General features: G+C 37.7%; 1 protein-coding gene across 7 annotated transcripts in view; it reads right to left on the minus strand.

Annotated features, from left to right (window-relative positions):
- RNF145 (ring finger protein 145) overlaps positions 1-16,106 on the minus strand; it is a 63,174-nt gene that overhangs the window by 23,165 nt on the left and 23,903 nt on the right. For all 7 annotated transcript variants that reach the window (XM_070373024.1, XM_070373028.1, XM_070373022.1 and 4 more), the window contains 2 exons: positions 8,256-8,347; positions 340-575 (listed from right to left, as the gene is read on the minus strand). In XM_070373024.1, the coding sequence (XP_070229125.1) occupies positions 340-575; positions 8,256-8,347 (328 nt within the window). The remainder of the gene's footprint in view (positions 1-339; positions 576-8,255; positions 8,348-16,106) is intronic.

Consider the following 16,106-nt stretch of genomic DNA (forward strand, 5'->3'; position numbering starts at 1 on the left):
TGAACTCATTCAAATCTAATGGCTACCCTACATGTTAGCTACAACAGTTATTATTAGTTCTATCTTTCAGATAAATGAACGTAAGTGACTAACCCTAGGTTACACAGCTAGTAAACAGCAGCATCAGAGTGAAAACTCAGACTGACTGCATACAGATGAACTTCACTTTACTGCTTCTCAACAGAACTTAAGGATCTCAGATGCTCGTAATTATGTTGAAAATAGTTACTATTTTCCAAATGTCAAACATAATGTTACCACAACCATGACTGTGAAATAAAAGTGAATTAAATCTTTAATATACTTAACATTTATGTAGAATTTTATCTACAGTCTTACCTGAACCAACTCCCTGTATGCAGATTTGGCAAGATTATAAGGTACTAGAAGGTTAGACCCAAGAAAATAGAGAACTTCCAAACCAGTAAAAATCATAGCAAATTTGTTGATGATAACAATTGTCTCCAGAGGAACAAGGCAGAGGCGTGCTAGCAGAGGAAGCATGTGAGCTGAGAAGAGCCAAATCTGCTTCGTTTTCATGACACAGGAGCATAACGTACACACCACCAGCTGACCTAAAATGAGAAGGGTAGAAGGCATTTGAGATTTGGTATCCACAAAATAAAAACACTGTTGATAAAGATGATGACACAGCTTTTGAAGAAGTCTAATTAGGATCTCTTAGATAATATTTTAAATCAGATTTTAACTTCATTTGACCATAATTAAATGTTTACATGTTCTGTGAATTTTGAGCACCAATTCCCTTGGACTGATCTGAGAAAAGCAGCACAAATATCCACTGGTCTTTATCACATTCCAGATGGCATATATAATATGGAAATTTTTTAGAATTTCTAATTCAATATTACAATAATTCAGTTACTACTAAACGTATTTAGCTTCTTTTACAAAGGCCCTCAATATTTAACTGTTCTAGTCTAGAGGTGAAAGTATAAAACCCAAGAGATACAATAACTTGTCTAAAATCATGCTGTGACAAGATTTATTCTGAGGTTTTCAATCTTTAACTGCTTTTATAAGACCATGCAAGCCTTCCCATATGGCTCAATAATGAAAAATTAAAACTCAAAAAGTTTAAACACAAATTCTTACAGAGGATTGTGCATGATTATAGAAAGTTAGGAAGTACAGAGAAGTGAAAAGAAAAAAACAATCCATCTCCTACAATCCTGTCACCCAAGTTAGCACTGTTAAGGTCTTGGGTTTATTATATAAAACACTGCGTGCAAAGCTGTAGTATTTTATCTGAATCCTAGGCAGTGCTCAAAAAAAGCTATCCATATTATTTATTACCTTTTCAGTTTATTCTATGGATGTGATTATACACAAATGTTTTATATAAAGATTATAATGTACACACAATCAGCTTTTTTCATTTAAAACATATTATGCATATACCTAACTAATAAATATATGTGTGTGTGTGTGTGTGTGTGTATAAATATATATGGGCTTTTTTTTTAGTTAAAAAAACTGAACACATATGACAATGAGCACTCGACTACCCTCAAATATTTTACAAGTATAAAATGCTTTGTTATGAATAAACTTGTACATTTATGACATCCGTGTATAAACTACTTGGAGGACATTTCCGAATGTTTTCTAGCCTAAATTCCTAATAAGCAGGATGACTGAGTCAGAGGAAACATTTTTTTAAAGCTTTTGACACATCTGTCAACTGTTCTACAAAAACAAAACATCCAGTGTACAGGGTGCCCTTTTTTCCACCTATCTGCCAACAGTGAAAATAATTTAAGAAAAGAAAGGGTAGAAATATTTCCTAATTTTTTAAAAATTTGTCTTTTGTCCATCACCAATAGCACTGAACATTACCAGTAAGTATATAAAAGCACTTGCAATTTTTGACAAAATGCTTGTTCACATTCTTTGCCTATTCTACTAGGATATGTAGACTTCTGTTGTTTGAACAAGATATTAACCTTCTTTATCATATAATTATATTTTCCCTGCCACTGGAATATTTTAGTAACTTTTTCTCTTATAATATAGAAATTTTTATTATAAAGAATCAAATCTATCCACCTTTTTAACAGTTTCTGCCTTTGGTGCCATGGTTAATTACATGGCTCCCCCTACTCAAGGTTATACAAGTAACCACCTATATTTTCTTTTTTTCTTTAATTAAAAAACTAACATATTTGGAAATTGTTTTACAATAAGATAAAAAGCAAAGCTCTAAGTTTATTTTTTCAGATGTGTAGTTAGCTGTCTCAACACTAGCTACTGGAATCAACCAATTCTTTTCTCGTTAATTTGAAATGCCATTTTGGTATACTGCAAAATCATCAGTGTATTTGTGTCTGCATTGGAACTTGCTATTCTTTTTTTTTTTTTCAGTGATCTTCTCTCATGACTGTACACACTATTCCATTTCATTGACTGGACAAGTCTCCTCTCACTGCTCCTCTCAGAATTTCTCAGAAATTCTTGAACATGTTATCTTCCAAATTAAGAATTAGTCAAATTCTCTTCCTTCTTGCCAATGAAAAGCAAAACAAAATATATTTTTCTTACCATCTTATTCATGCTTTTTTGGCGGGGGGGGTGGGGGTGGGGGTGGGTGGGGAACGCCACACTGCACAGCATGTGGTACTTCCCGGGGCAGGGATTGAACCCACACCCCCTGCACTGGAAGCACAGAATCTTAACCACTGGACCACCAGTGAAGTCCTTATTAATCCTTTATTCCATTTTTAAATTTTTTATTGGAATATGCTGATTTAAATTCAACATTTTTATATTTTAATTTGTGTTCTATTCATATTATTATTAGAAGAATACAAAAGTGGCAACCATTTTTACACAAAGCTGAAAATTTCTTAACAATCTACTATGCTGTATGTAACATATGCGGTATTTTCTCCCACAGAGTATTAATTTTAATCTTTAAAGAACTGATATTCAAATCACAAGAAAAACATTCATAAAGCCATGAAAAAAGACAAAAACTCATAACAATGAAGAAAACTGAGAAGAGAGGCCACTTAATAAGTCAACAAAATTTTAGGGGATAGAAAACAACGATTAGGCCATCTGTCTTTCCCCACCCCGGGAAGACTGAAGTTTGCTCTTTGGAAAGGCTAAAACAGGCTCCTGGACACTGTGCACACCCAAGACAGAGGTGAGGTGTGGTGCCCAAATGAAAACAGAAGATTAAAAGTCTGCATCCACAAAGATAACAGCTCTCTAGGTCTCCAAACACTACTGCCACATTTACTGCCATTCAGCTCTTGTCCCGGCACCAGTCCCCCCCTTCAGGAGATAGATTCGTCTTTGGGAAACTGACCCAAGTCCAGTGAAAAGACCACAAAGATGCACACTTAGGGGGTCTCCCCAATAAGGGTCAGGCTCACCTGAACACCAACTGTGACAAACACCAGTTGGTATGCCTTAAAGAGATTACAACTGGCAACTTAATACTTCACTTTAATACAAATGACAACAGAAGGATATTTAAGTAATAACCAGGTGATTCTAATTCAGGCTTAAGAACTACTGCTGTCCCATGTAAGGCAAGGAGCAGAACAAAAAGAATCTCAGAGAAAATGGAAAGAATGCAAGGAACAAAAGAAAGCTTCAGACTGTCACAATAGAAAGAAAACAAACCCCAGAATACTAAAAAAAAATATAACAAAAAAGAGTTGGGAAATCTCAGAAAGTCAAACAAAAAACAAAGAGACAGAGGAAAAGAAAAATAAAACAGTAAGAAAGTTAGGGGTTCAATGTGGAAGAAAGCTTATCCAATTAAAAGGAATTCCAGAAAGGGACAAAAGAGAAAACAGCAGGGAAGAAATTATGGTGAGCTGAAAGGAGAGAAGCCTCTGGGGAATGATGCCTGACAGGAGAGGAGTGGTGCAGAAAGAGATTTTCATCATAATATTGTGGTATCACCCCCAATAATTTTTTAAAATTGTGTTTATTTCTTGACTTTTAAAAGCATATTTCTTTGATTAAAAAATTAGCTGAAACTCTGAAAAAATACTTAAGAGAAAGTGCTTTAATACTAGGAATATTTAGGAATTTTCATTTTGGCATGTCTTACTTTCACTGTACTCATAGCTATGATATTTAAAGTTCCTTGTTCCGCATGATGCCAACTTCCTCTAAGCTCTTAAAGTTCCCATAAGTCTAGGCCAGCACATTCAGTTCCCAGCTCTGAAGTTAGAGGCTTCAATTATCCACTTTCAGAGAAGAGTATGACTCATATGCTATGATTCTCTTGAAGGGAAGACCACTTCTCTTAGGTGAAAGAAGAAAGGAGTCATACTGTTAGTGGAAATCTTTCCGATAGCTCCAGAAAAATAGAAGGTTGTTCAACTTGATATACCTATTCCAACTGACAATTCTGAATAAAACAAAATCACAATGTACTTTGGATTTCAGGATTCCTTAAGAACTATCTCCAAGAAGTCCATAACCCTAAGAAAGAATGGCATATTCGTATTACTTAGTTTTTCATTAAAAGTTTATTAGTGAAATGGAAGAAAAGGAGTAGAAAGCTACTTTAAAATCAAAGTCTAAAGAAAAAAATGCTACTTAATAATTTATGGATTTCCAGTTAATTAAATCTTGGCTGGGTGAACACTTTCATAAGCACTGATGGGAAAAATTTAGGGAAATATACAGATTTACACTAAATCACATCCATCACAGAATGAAAGAAAACACTGAGTTTTCGAATCAGGCAAATATTTTCATACTTGGCTGAAAATATTACCACTATTGAATATGTGGTAATATTTGGATGTTACCACTATTGAATACAGCCATGGGATATGGCCATAAAGCAACATTATTTTTGTGTTCTACTCTCTTAAAAAGCCACTCTTTGAAGCTAAATGTTCTCCTGCCCCTATAAGGCAAGTCCCATAACTTTTCTAAACTAGTACAGTTTGCACAATCCAATCTAATCTAATCTTAGTCGACTCAAACAATTCTGATTTAAAGTTGAAGGTTTTCCTTGACTCCAGCTGAGGCTCCTATTGTTGTTGTTCAGATGCTCTGTGTGTCCGACTCTCCCATGGACTGCAGCACGCCTGGGTTCCCTGAGCTTTACTATCTCCTAGAATTTGCTCAAACTCATGTCCATTGAGTTGACGATGCCATCTAACCATCTCATTCTCTGTTGCCCCCTTCTCCTCCTGTCCTCAATCCTTCCCAGCATCAGGGTCTTTTCCAATGAGTCAGCTCTTCACATCATGTGGCCAAAGTATTGGAGCTTTAGCTTCAGCATCAGTCCTTCCAGTGAATATTCAGGGTTGATTTCCTTCAGGACTGCTTTGATCTCTTTGCTGTCCAAGCGACCCTCGAGTCTTGTCCAGCATCACAGTTCAAAAGTATCAATTCTTTGGTGCTCAGCCTTCTTTATGGTCCAACTTTCACATCCATACATGACAAAGCTATGGAAAAACCATAGCTTTGACTAGACAGATCTTTGTCAGCAAAGTGATGTCTCTGCTTTTTAATAGGCTATCTAGGTCATGGCTGAAGTCACCAACCACAGTAATTTTGGAACCCAAGAAAATAAAATCTACCACTGCTTCCACTTTTTCCCCTTCTATTTGCCATGAAATGATGGGATCAGACCTATGTAACTCAATGAAGCTATGAGCCCACCATGCAGGGCCACCCAAGAAAAAGAGTCACAGTGGAAAGCTCTGACAAAACATGATCTACTGGAGAAGGGAATGGCAAACCACTTCAGTATTCTTGCCTCAAGAACCCCATGAACAGTATGAAAAGGCAAAAAGATATAACTGGAAGATGAGTCCCTTAGGTCGGTACATGTCCAATATGCTACTGCAGAAGAGCAGAAAAATAGCTCTAGAAAGAATGAAGAGGCTGGGCCAAAGCAGAAACGATGCTAAGTTGTGAATGTGTCTGGTTGTGAAAGTCGAGTCTGATGCTGTAAAGAATACTGGATAGGAACCTGGACTCTTTTGGTCCATGAATCAAGGTAAATTAGGCTTGGTCAAACAGGCGATGTCAAGAGTGAATATCAATATTTTAGGAATTGGTGAACTAAAAAGAATGGGAATGGGTGAATTTAATTCAGATGACCATTACATCTACTACTGTGGGCAAGAGGCCTCCTTTGGGGTCACAGAAAACCAGCAACTGTGAGACGGAGTAGAGAGCTTATGGCAGGCTGCTGCTTCTTTCTCTGCCAGCACAGTGGCATTCTTCCTGACTTACTTACCCACAGTTGAAGCAGGCAGGAAAGGAAAGGGAGAGAAGTAGAAAATTCTTCCTGGACTATTTTCTTACAATGATATGGTATTGGTGCTCTCTGCAGTTGAGATATTTAAGATGGATCTTCTTTCTCCTGGGCATTTTTAAGTGTTTTTCTGATTGTTCCCATTATCATGGATCTCTTATCTGCATGACCTTTCATGCTTGTTATATACCCTCCTCTGGCTGCTTTTGGTTCTTTCCTCAGCTCCAGGGAATCTGGAAGTACAATGCCTGTTGGAGTCTTCTCACCTTTTTAAGGGCCCTCTTGGAAGGATCTAAGAAAACTCCATTGACTCTTGGGACCCTCATCTAGTCCACAGGAAACTAACATTCTTTGCCTACAGAGATTAGATGATACAGGAGAACCTCACAAGACATTTTCACTTCACAGTCAGAAACTCAACAGCCAGCCGGCCCACTAGTGGCCTTTATAAGATTAGAATTATAATATGAGCCATATATGTAATGTTTAATATTCTGATAGCATCATTTTATGAAGTTTAAAAAAGTAAAATTGATTAACAATATATTTTATTTAACCTAATGCATCACAAATATTAGGGCTTCCCTGGTGGCTCAGTGGTAAAGAATCAACCTGCAATGTAGGAGACTCAGGTTCGATCCCTGGGTTGGGAAAATCCCCTGGAGAAGAAATGGCAACCCACTCCAGTATTCTTGCCTGGAGAATTCCATGGACAGAGGAGCCTGGTTGGCTACAGTCCATGGGGTTGCAAAAGAGTCTGACATGACTTAGTGACTGAACAATAACAACAATCCTAAATATTACCATATAGACATTCAATCTATACCAAAAAATGAACAAGACATTTTGCATCCTTTTTGTACTAAGTTTGATTTGGACTAGTCACATTTCAAGGGCTTATAAGGCACTTGTGGCTTGTTTTGGATGGTGCAGCTTTAGATTTTGCACACCTAGGTCAGACACCAGTCTGCAGGATCCCTCCTAAGCCACACACACAAAACAACTCTGAGTCTCCAAATGGTCCCCCACCGAATTCTCTACATGAGAAGGGCTGGGAAGGTATTTCAGAGAAAATAGCTATCTAAAGAAATTCTCCTACAACCTAGAAGGTGTTAACATAAACACCTTCTACATGGGTGAGTTTAAGAAACACATACAAGATTCCTCTCACTTCCTTTTTGCAATTTTGGAATCGTAAGATTTGGTACTTCACTTTGGGCTGCATCTGTGTTGTTCTGGGGTCCTATGCAATCCTTCTATTATAAACATTCTGCTACCTGAACGTTTCAATCACATCTCAAGTTCTCGATGTTTCTGGTAATTTATTGTAGACTAGAGGATAATGGCTTTCAACAACAGTAACCAATATTGCTGCTGCTGCTGCTGCTAAGTCGCTTCAGTCGTGTCCGACTCTGTGCGACCCCAGAGACGGCAGCCCACCAGGCTCCCCCATCCCTGGGATTCTCCAGGCAAGAACACTGGAGTGGGTTGCCATTTCCTTCCCCAATGCATGAAAGTGAAAAGTGAAAGTGAAGTCACTCAGTCGTGTCCGACTCCTAGAGACCCCATGGACTGCAGCCTACCAGGCTCCTCTGTCCATGGGATTTTCCAGGCAAGAGTACTGGAGTGGGGCGCCACTGCCTTCTCCAGTAACCAATATTAAGACATTACATATTTCATTTTAATCTTACAAAGTAATTATTAGCTTTATTTAAAAACCAACCTTCCCAAATACTTAAATTATCCTTAAAAAACACAAGTAATTACAGGCTATATATAATTATAAACATGTAAAATAAGAAACACCTTATTTAGAGAGAAAAAGACTAATAAGAAAATGTAACATTAACAATAACTGTGTTTTCAAAGAGTCATCAAGAATAACTTCAAGTTTTCCAACTTTTTTGTACTAAGTATGAACTAACTTTATAAGAGTAATTAATACTTGGTTGGTTCCTACCTACACTTTTGATTCTTTTATAATACTTACCTATTAAGGCTGTGGTAAATCGATTCATAGAGAGAGGTTCTAAATACATTGGTCCTTCATAGGCAGACTCCAGTTCACTCCTAACATAGTCCCTAATAAGTAAAATGATAAGAATGTATTAGATACATTCTAAGTACATACAGGAGAGAGAAGTAGCTAAGCACAGTATTATTATTAAAAATGTATTATGTTAATAACACTTAACATCTATACAAAGGAAAATTTTAGGTACAAAAAATTATAGAGGGATGACGTTCATCTCCTTGGCCCATGTGATGAAAACAGAATTCACTGAAACTGAATTTTACTTGCAGAGAAGCAGCCAAAACTCCACTTTGTTGGATTCTCTTTCTTCCCACGGTCTCATTAATATAATTTACCCCAGGAAAAAGCCAATTGAGATGCCACCTCTCAACCCTACTACTTAACTGATAACACCTAACACTATTTCATTAATTTCCCCTCTTTTCATTAGCTTCCATTATCCCTCCCATCTTATTTTCCCAGTTTTTTCTCCAGTTATACTTAATTAGCTATAGGTAAAAACACAAACTAGTTAGAAAACTGGCTTGTAGCACGACAATCCTTAAAAGATGTCATTTTCAAGTTTACAGGAAATTTATAATTAGAATTAGAATATTTAAGTAGGCTACAAATTTATTTTGAGATAAATTTTAAATCAAATTAAATTATTTCTTATAAAACATAATTCATTTAACATTGATCACTGAGAAATAACAAGATTTAATTAGTGGTCAAAGAGACTTTACACTCTGAGAAAACAGAACTTTTAGGGTAGAGGCAGAAAGGAAGAATTTATTGTCAGTTAAGTTCAGTGGTAATAGAACATGGTTGTCTTAAATTCTTCTGACATCAAAGTAGGAAAATTTGTGTTAAAAAATTCTCCTTTTCTTCAACTGTTGAATACTTTATTCACTGTACTTTAAAACAGGTTAAATACATCAAGTATTTCTGAAAAACTCATATTTACTTTTTCCATGAAATTACTTCCTATTAGGCAATCAAGTGGAATTCCTTCAGCATAAAACAGCTAACCAAGAAATGATCCTTACATAATCAGCAAGCGAGTACTGCCAAAAATCAAAACAACTAAAATAAAAATTTTAAAGCAGTTTTGGGAACAATTATAAAAATCAATGAATGATTAGGCTTCTTGGGTGATTTAGCTATTCTCCTCTATTACTCTTTGACGATTATTTCTAACAAATAATGTATTAACAGTCTTTCTACTGACAGAGAAAACCAAATCCTCAAGAGGCATGCTTCTAATGCAGTGGTTGTCAACCAGGTGTGAGTTTGCCCCTGAGGGGATATTCTGCAATGTCTGAAAACATTTTTAGTTGTCACAGCTTCAAAGGGTGGAGGAGTGCTCCTGGCACCTAAGTCAAGATGCCTCCAAAACATCCTACAGGACAGCCCCCACAACAAAGAACTGCCCACTCCAGAAGGTCAGTTGTTGAAGCCCTGTTTTAATGTAAAGAGACACAAATGCTACACGTGCAAGTTACATATAAATATCTGATCATGAGATCAATGTAATTAGTATTTTTAATACAGTTTTAGGATAGAAAGCTAAAGAATGAAAAGTTCTGACATTTTAAATAAAATACACATATTAAGTACCATTTACATTTATGAAGTCTTTGAAAATGCTATTAAAAGAAACATTTATATTTAAAAGAGATCTAACTTTGAGTCCCAATGGTGGCGCTAGTGGTAAAGAACGTGCCTACCGTAAAAGGAGATATAACAGACGTGGGTTCCATCTCGGTCAGGAAGATTCCCTGGAGGAAGGCATGGCAACCCACTCCAGTATTCTTGCCCAGAGAATACCATGGACAGAGGAGCCTGGTGGGCTACAGTACATAGGGCCGCAAAGAGTCGGACATGACTGAAGTGACTTAACACGTAGCACACAACTTTTGAGTCCCAGTAGGATCTAGGCCTTTAAAGTCAAGTAATTTCTTTTTGGCCAAAGCATATCTCTCTCAAATAGATCCAGTTTAAAAAAAGAACTAGCGACAATCCATAAAGAGAAAGCAGACTGGTGTCTGCTGGAGGGGAAGTGGGGAGGGGGAATGGAAATCAGTACTCAAGAGTTGCAGGTTTTATTCTAGGGGGACGAAATGTTTTGAAATTAGATAATGGTGACAGTTGCACAACATTAGGACCACACTATATGCCACTAAACTGTTCACTTTAAAAGGTTAAATGTGTTACATGAATTTCACCTCTACAAAAAAGGAGAGCCTGCGGGAGCACGAACTGCAAGCAGGAGAAAAGCCAGAAGATCGCCCAGGAGGACCTCAGTCCCAGGAGCTCTCTCCTGGTGAGGGCGAGGGAAGGAGATGGCAGAGTTGGGTTCCCTATCATGTTTTCTCCCATGTTTGTTTTTGTCATCATATTACTGGTGTTTCATAATAAAACTCAGCAAACTCAACATTATCAAGAATTTCTTACTGCTGAGACATTTGCTAATTGTTTTTGTTTTAATTTCCAAGCCTACTTCAGTTTATCCTCTTTTTAAAAGCCTCTTTGTTTTTCCTTAGTCCATTATCCAAAATTCTAATTTCACATAACAAAACTTCTAAGGCAAATTAACATTTTTTACACTTTTTTATTTTAACTCAAAAGGAATCTGCTGTATACCTGTGTTGCTAGCACACTGGCAGGCCTTGAAAATGCTGCAGTAGACAAGAAAAACACAGTTGTTGTGAAGATGAAGCACACAAGCCAGGAAAGAAGATATACATAACACTTAACCTAACAATTATTTAATTACAATTGTGACAAACGCTGGAAGAAAAAAATACCGAATGTTGTCATGATTTTTTAAAATTTAATTTTTATAGTCACAGCCCTGTTTATTAAAAAATTATCTTTTATTATCTTCACTTCTAGATTTATACTTTCTATTTAGCTTGCTTTTTATCTCTCATTCTATTTCATAAGATTATTATAACGGGTTTAATGCAACAGTTTCCTTTTCTTTTAACCTACTCTATATTCCTTTGGTTGTTTTGGTGTTTTTTAAGTCTCCTCTCAACTTTCTAATTTTTTATATGATTTTCTTTTTTGTTCTTTCTCTTTTTCTATGTTTCACTACTCTGTGATCTGTTGAGATTAGGGGACCCTAGGGAATGTCTCATGCTCGTGCTCAGTCACTAAACTGTGTCTGACTCTTGTGACCCCATGGACTGGAGCCCGCCAGGTTTCTCTGTCCAAGGGATTCCCAGGCAACAATACTGGAGTGGGTTGCCATTTCCTTCTTTAGGGGATCTTCCCAATCCAGGGATGGAATCTGTGTCTCCTGCACTGGCAGGCGAGTTCTTTACTGCTGAGCCACCAGGGAAGCACTACAAGGGATGTCTACATTTCAGAACAACCACCACCTTCAGGCCACAACACCACCACCCTGATGTTAAGCAGTTCCCTTCCTACTAGCTCTCCCACTTCACCCTCTTGAATAGCTCTCTCAATGCTTCAATCTCCCTCAAGGACTGCCCGACTTGTGCAATCGTCCTACCCCAGAAATTAACATCTTCCCTAGGCACCCTAGACCCTCTCTCCTTTGCTCAGATCCCCTCTCTCAAAGACAGCCTTCAGAATCTCTCTGTTTGGCTGACTCATCAATAAGCCCCACTTCAATAAAGACAGCCAGGACCAGAAAGCCCATAGTCCCTCTTGGGGACAGCTGAGCTTGGCTTTCCAGAACCAGCGCTGTGACTTTGGTGGGGACTAAACTGGTCTTGCCAAGCAGCCACTACTGAGCTGTCTCTTCTGAGAGAAGAATCTGGGCACTGTCTCCCAAACTATTATTATAAAAAACTAGAAGAAGAAATAAAACAAAAATAATAATAAAAAAAAAACATTAACAAAGATCTCTACATCTAAGTTATATACAACTTCAGAACATCTCATGCTAGCAATGAAAACTCTTGGTTATTACTCAGTCTCAACAGAGTGGGTCACTTACAACATTAAAAAACACAATGGTAAACCTAAAGAAGAAGGATTCAGAGAAGGAATTATCCAAAATTCCATGAGTCACTTTAGGCCAAAATCTAGTCTGAGGCAAGAGTCATGAAATTCAGATTTTTAACAGAATTTTAAACCTAAAAATTTTAAGACTGAATCGAAGGAGAAGTTCAAAAGTAGAATTAGAATTTTCCAATTTAAAAATTTAAAGAACAGAATGTATTAAGTTGGTCAGAAGCAAGAATTACTGTTTTCTACTTGTAACTGAATAATATCTTCCCCTTCTTAAACCACTTTTTTCACTTATACAATTTATGCAACGCTGACAATTAACACAGAGCACCAATAAACTGAACACTTTGAAAACCCACTTCTCTGCATTCCCCATGGTAGCCTTCTTTCTTGTGGTTACAACTGTTTTGGGGAATAAGGAATGTGTAACAGAGTCGGACACAACTGAAGCGACTTAGCAGCAGCAGCAGCAAGATGTATACCAAGAGCCCCAAGGATGGCTTACAAGTGGAAAAGCTTCTGCTATAAATAGAAGCATAAGAGTTATAAAAAACAATAACAACAAAACCTACAAGCTTATCAATTCATCAGCAGATCAAAATACCTTTCTTTCTAAGTCTCTTAAGCAACCTGGCTGGGTCGCTGGACAACTGAGAACAATCTGCACATTCTGGCCACTTAAAGCTTCCAAACAATAATAATTCCAAAGAAACCCAATCTATGTGTACACAGAACAAAGCGGTGAGCCCTCCAAGTTATCTTTCGCAATGTGTGCAAACAAAAGGCACTACTCACTTAATCACTTGATGGCCAAGGAATTACCCCGAGATGTTCAAACACTGTAATCTGAGTACCTATCACACCCTAAGCACTGAATAGCAATTTAAGAGTTCATTTCCCCAGGGCTTTAGTATTTAAATCTTCTGTGCTACAAGGCCACCCTACTTCTTTCTTCACCTTCTGACTACCTGCTAAATATTTACTGCCTGGATCTGATAATGTCCAAAAGAAGAAAACATATCACACATTGAAATGGGTCAATTGTATTCCTTTCAAAAGTAAAAGTTAAATGTATAGTGAAAAACTTCACTTTTCAGTTCTGTTATCTAACAGCAGTAGTTGTCAGCTGGAAAAATTTTATTCCCCAGGTTATAACATTTGGCAATTAGGGATAGTTTCTGGTTTTACAATTGTGGGGAAGGGGTGCTCTGCAATCTGTGAGCAGAGACACAGTACTGACAACATTCTGTAATGCACACGACTGCCTCACAACAAGTAACCCAGCCCAACATACTAACAGGTCCAATACAAAGAAACCCTCCTCTGTAGCTTTGAATGACACAAGCTTTCCTAAAATGGAGGGCTAGTTTCTGTATGAGACATATAAGTAACTTCTGGGAAAGTTTTACATTTGAAATCAGTTATACACTGAAGACAAGGATGAAAGAGAGTAAACTTTTATTGTTTGAATCCAACAGGTTCTTAAAGTCATACACATACAAAATTGATGCACTGGTTCATAAACCTAACAATAAAACAAGGAATTTAAAAATAATGAAGTTTTAAAAGTTTTAGGAAAAAAACACTTAACTGTGGAGGTAAACCATCAAAACATCCTCACAGGAATCATCATATCAGTTTGTAAAGTTTCTCTTTTTCCACAGTAGTGCTGGAAAGTCTCAATTTTAAAATAGGATTGGTACTGGAAAATATATTCCTTAGAAAGCGGTCTCCAACCTTTTTGACACCAGAGACTGATTTTATGGAAGACAATTTTTTCCACGGACCAGGGGCAGGGTGATGATTTCAGGATGATTCAAGCACATTACATTTATTGTGCACTGTATTTCTAATCTAACACTGCCCTTAATCTGACAGGAGGCGCTGGTCCACAGCCCGGAAGTTGGGGACCCCTGCCTTAGACCACTCAAAATGAGAAGCATAGCTTAGAATTTTAAGAATTAAAGAACCTGACATTTATCAAATTCTAATGAGTTCAATTTGAATAGTAATATTAAATTTTATACTAACTGAGCCCATGGGATGTTCTAAAGTTTAACTTTTCTGAAGTGAAAGTTACATCCATTGTCTTTTATTCATTTTTATTAGAATGTAGTTATTTTACAGTGTTATGTTAGTTTCTGCTGTACAGTAAAGTGAATCAGTTATACATACATACATATATACATATATATATATATATACATATCAGGTCAGTTGCTCAGTCGTGTCCGACTCTTTTCAACCCCATGAATCGCAGCATGCCAGGCCTCCCTGTCCATCACCAACTCCAGGAGTTCACTCAGACTCATGTCCATCAAGTCAGTGATGCCATCCAGCCATCTCATCCTCTGTCGTCCCCTTCTCCTCTTGCCCCCAATCCCTCTCAGCATCAGAGTCTTTTCCAATGAGTCAACTCTTCACATGAGGTGGCCAAAGTACTGGAGTTTCAGCTTTAGCATCAGTCCTTCCAAAGAAATCCCAGGGCTGATCCCCTTTAGAATGGACTGGTTGGATCTTCTTGCAGTCTAAGGGACTCTCAAGAGTCTTCTCCAACACCACAGTTCAAAAGCATCAATTCTTTGGCGCTCAGCCTTCTTCACAATCCAACTCTCACATCCATACGTGACCACAGGAAAAACCATAGCCTTGACTAGACGAACCTTTGTTGGCAAAATAAAGTCTCTGCTTTTGAATATGCTATCTAGATTGGTCATAACTTTCCTTCCAAGGAGTAAGCGTCTTTTAATTTCATGGCTGCAGTCACCATCTGCAGTGATTTTGGAGCCCATAAAAATAAAGTCTGACACTGTTTCCACTGTTTCCCATCTATTTCCCATGAAGTGATGGGACCGGATGCCATGATCTTCGTTTTCTGAATGTTGAGCTTTAAGCCAACTTTTTCACTCTCCTCTTTCACTTTCATCAAGAGGCTTTTGAGTTCCTCTTCACTTTCTGCCATAAGGGTGGTGTCATCTGCATATCTGAGGTTATTGATATTTCTCTCGGCAATCTTGATTCCAGCTTGTGTTTCTTCCAGCCCAGCGTTTCTCATGATGTACTCTGCATAGAAGTTAAATAAGCAGGGTGACAATATACAGCCTTGACGAACTCCTTTTCCTATTTGGAACCAGTCTGTTGTTCCATGTCCAGTTCTAACTGTTGCTTCCTGACCTGCATACAAATTTCTCAAGAGGCAGATCAGGTGGTCTGGTCTTCACATCTCTTTCAGAATTTTCCACAGTTGATTGTGATCCACACAGTCAAAGGCTTTGGCATAGTCAATAAAGCAGAAATAGATGTTTTTCTGGAAGTCTCTTGCTTTTTCCATGATTCAGCGGATGTTGGCAATTTGATCTCTGGTTCCTCTGCCTTTTCGAAAACCAGCTTGAACATCAGGAAGTTCACGGTTCACATATTGCTGAAGCCTGGCCTGGAGAATTTTGAGCATTATTTTACTAGCGTGTGAGATGAGTGCAATTGTATAGTAGTTTGAGCATTCTTTGGCATTGCCTTTCTTTGGGATTGGAATGAAAACTGACCTTTTCCAGTCCTGTGGCCACTGCTGAGTTTTCCAAATTTGCTGGCATATTGAGTGCAGCACTTTCACAGCATCATCTTTCAGGATTTGGAATAGCTCAACTGGAAGTCTATCACCTCCACTAGCTTTGTTCATAGTGATGCTTTCTAAGGCCCACTTGACTTCACACACACTCTCTTAGAGTCCCTTCCCATTTAGGTAACCACAGAGCACTGAGTAGCATTCCCTGTGCTATTCAGTAGGTTTTCATAAATTATCCATTTTATACAAGGTAGTGTACATTTGTGAGTCCCAATCTC

The sequence above is a fragment of the Bos mutus genome, chromosome 7 (genome assembly GCF_027580195.1).
Source record: "Bos mutus isolate GX-2022 chromosome 7, NWIPB_WYAK_1.1, whole genome shotgun sequence".
NCBI lineage: Eukaryota > Metazoa > Chordata > Mammalia > Artiodactyla > Bovidae > Bos > Bos mutus.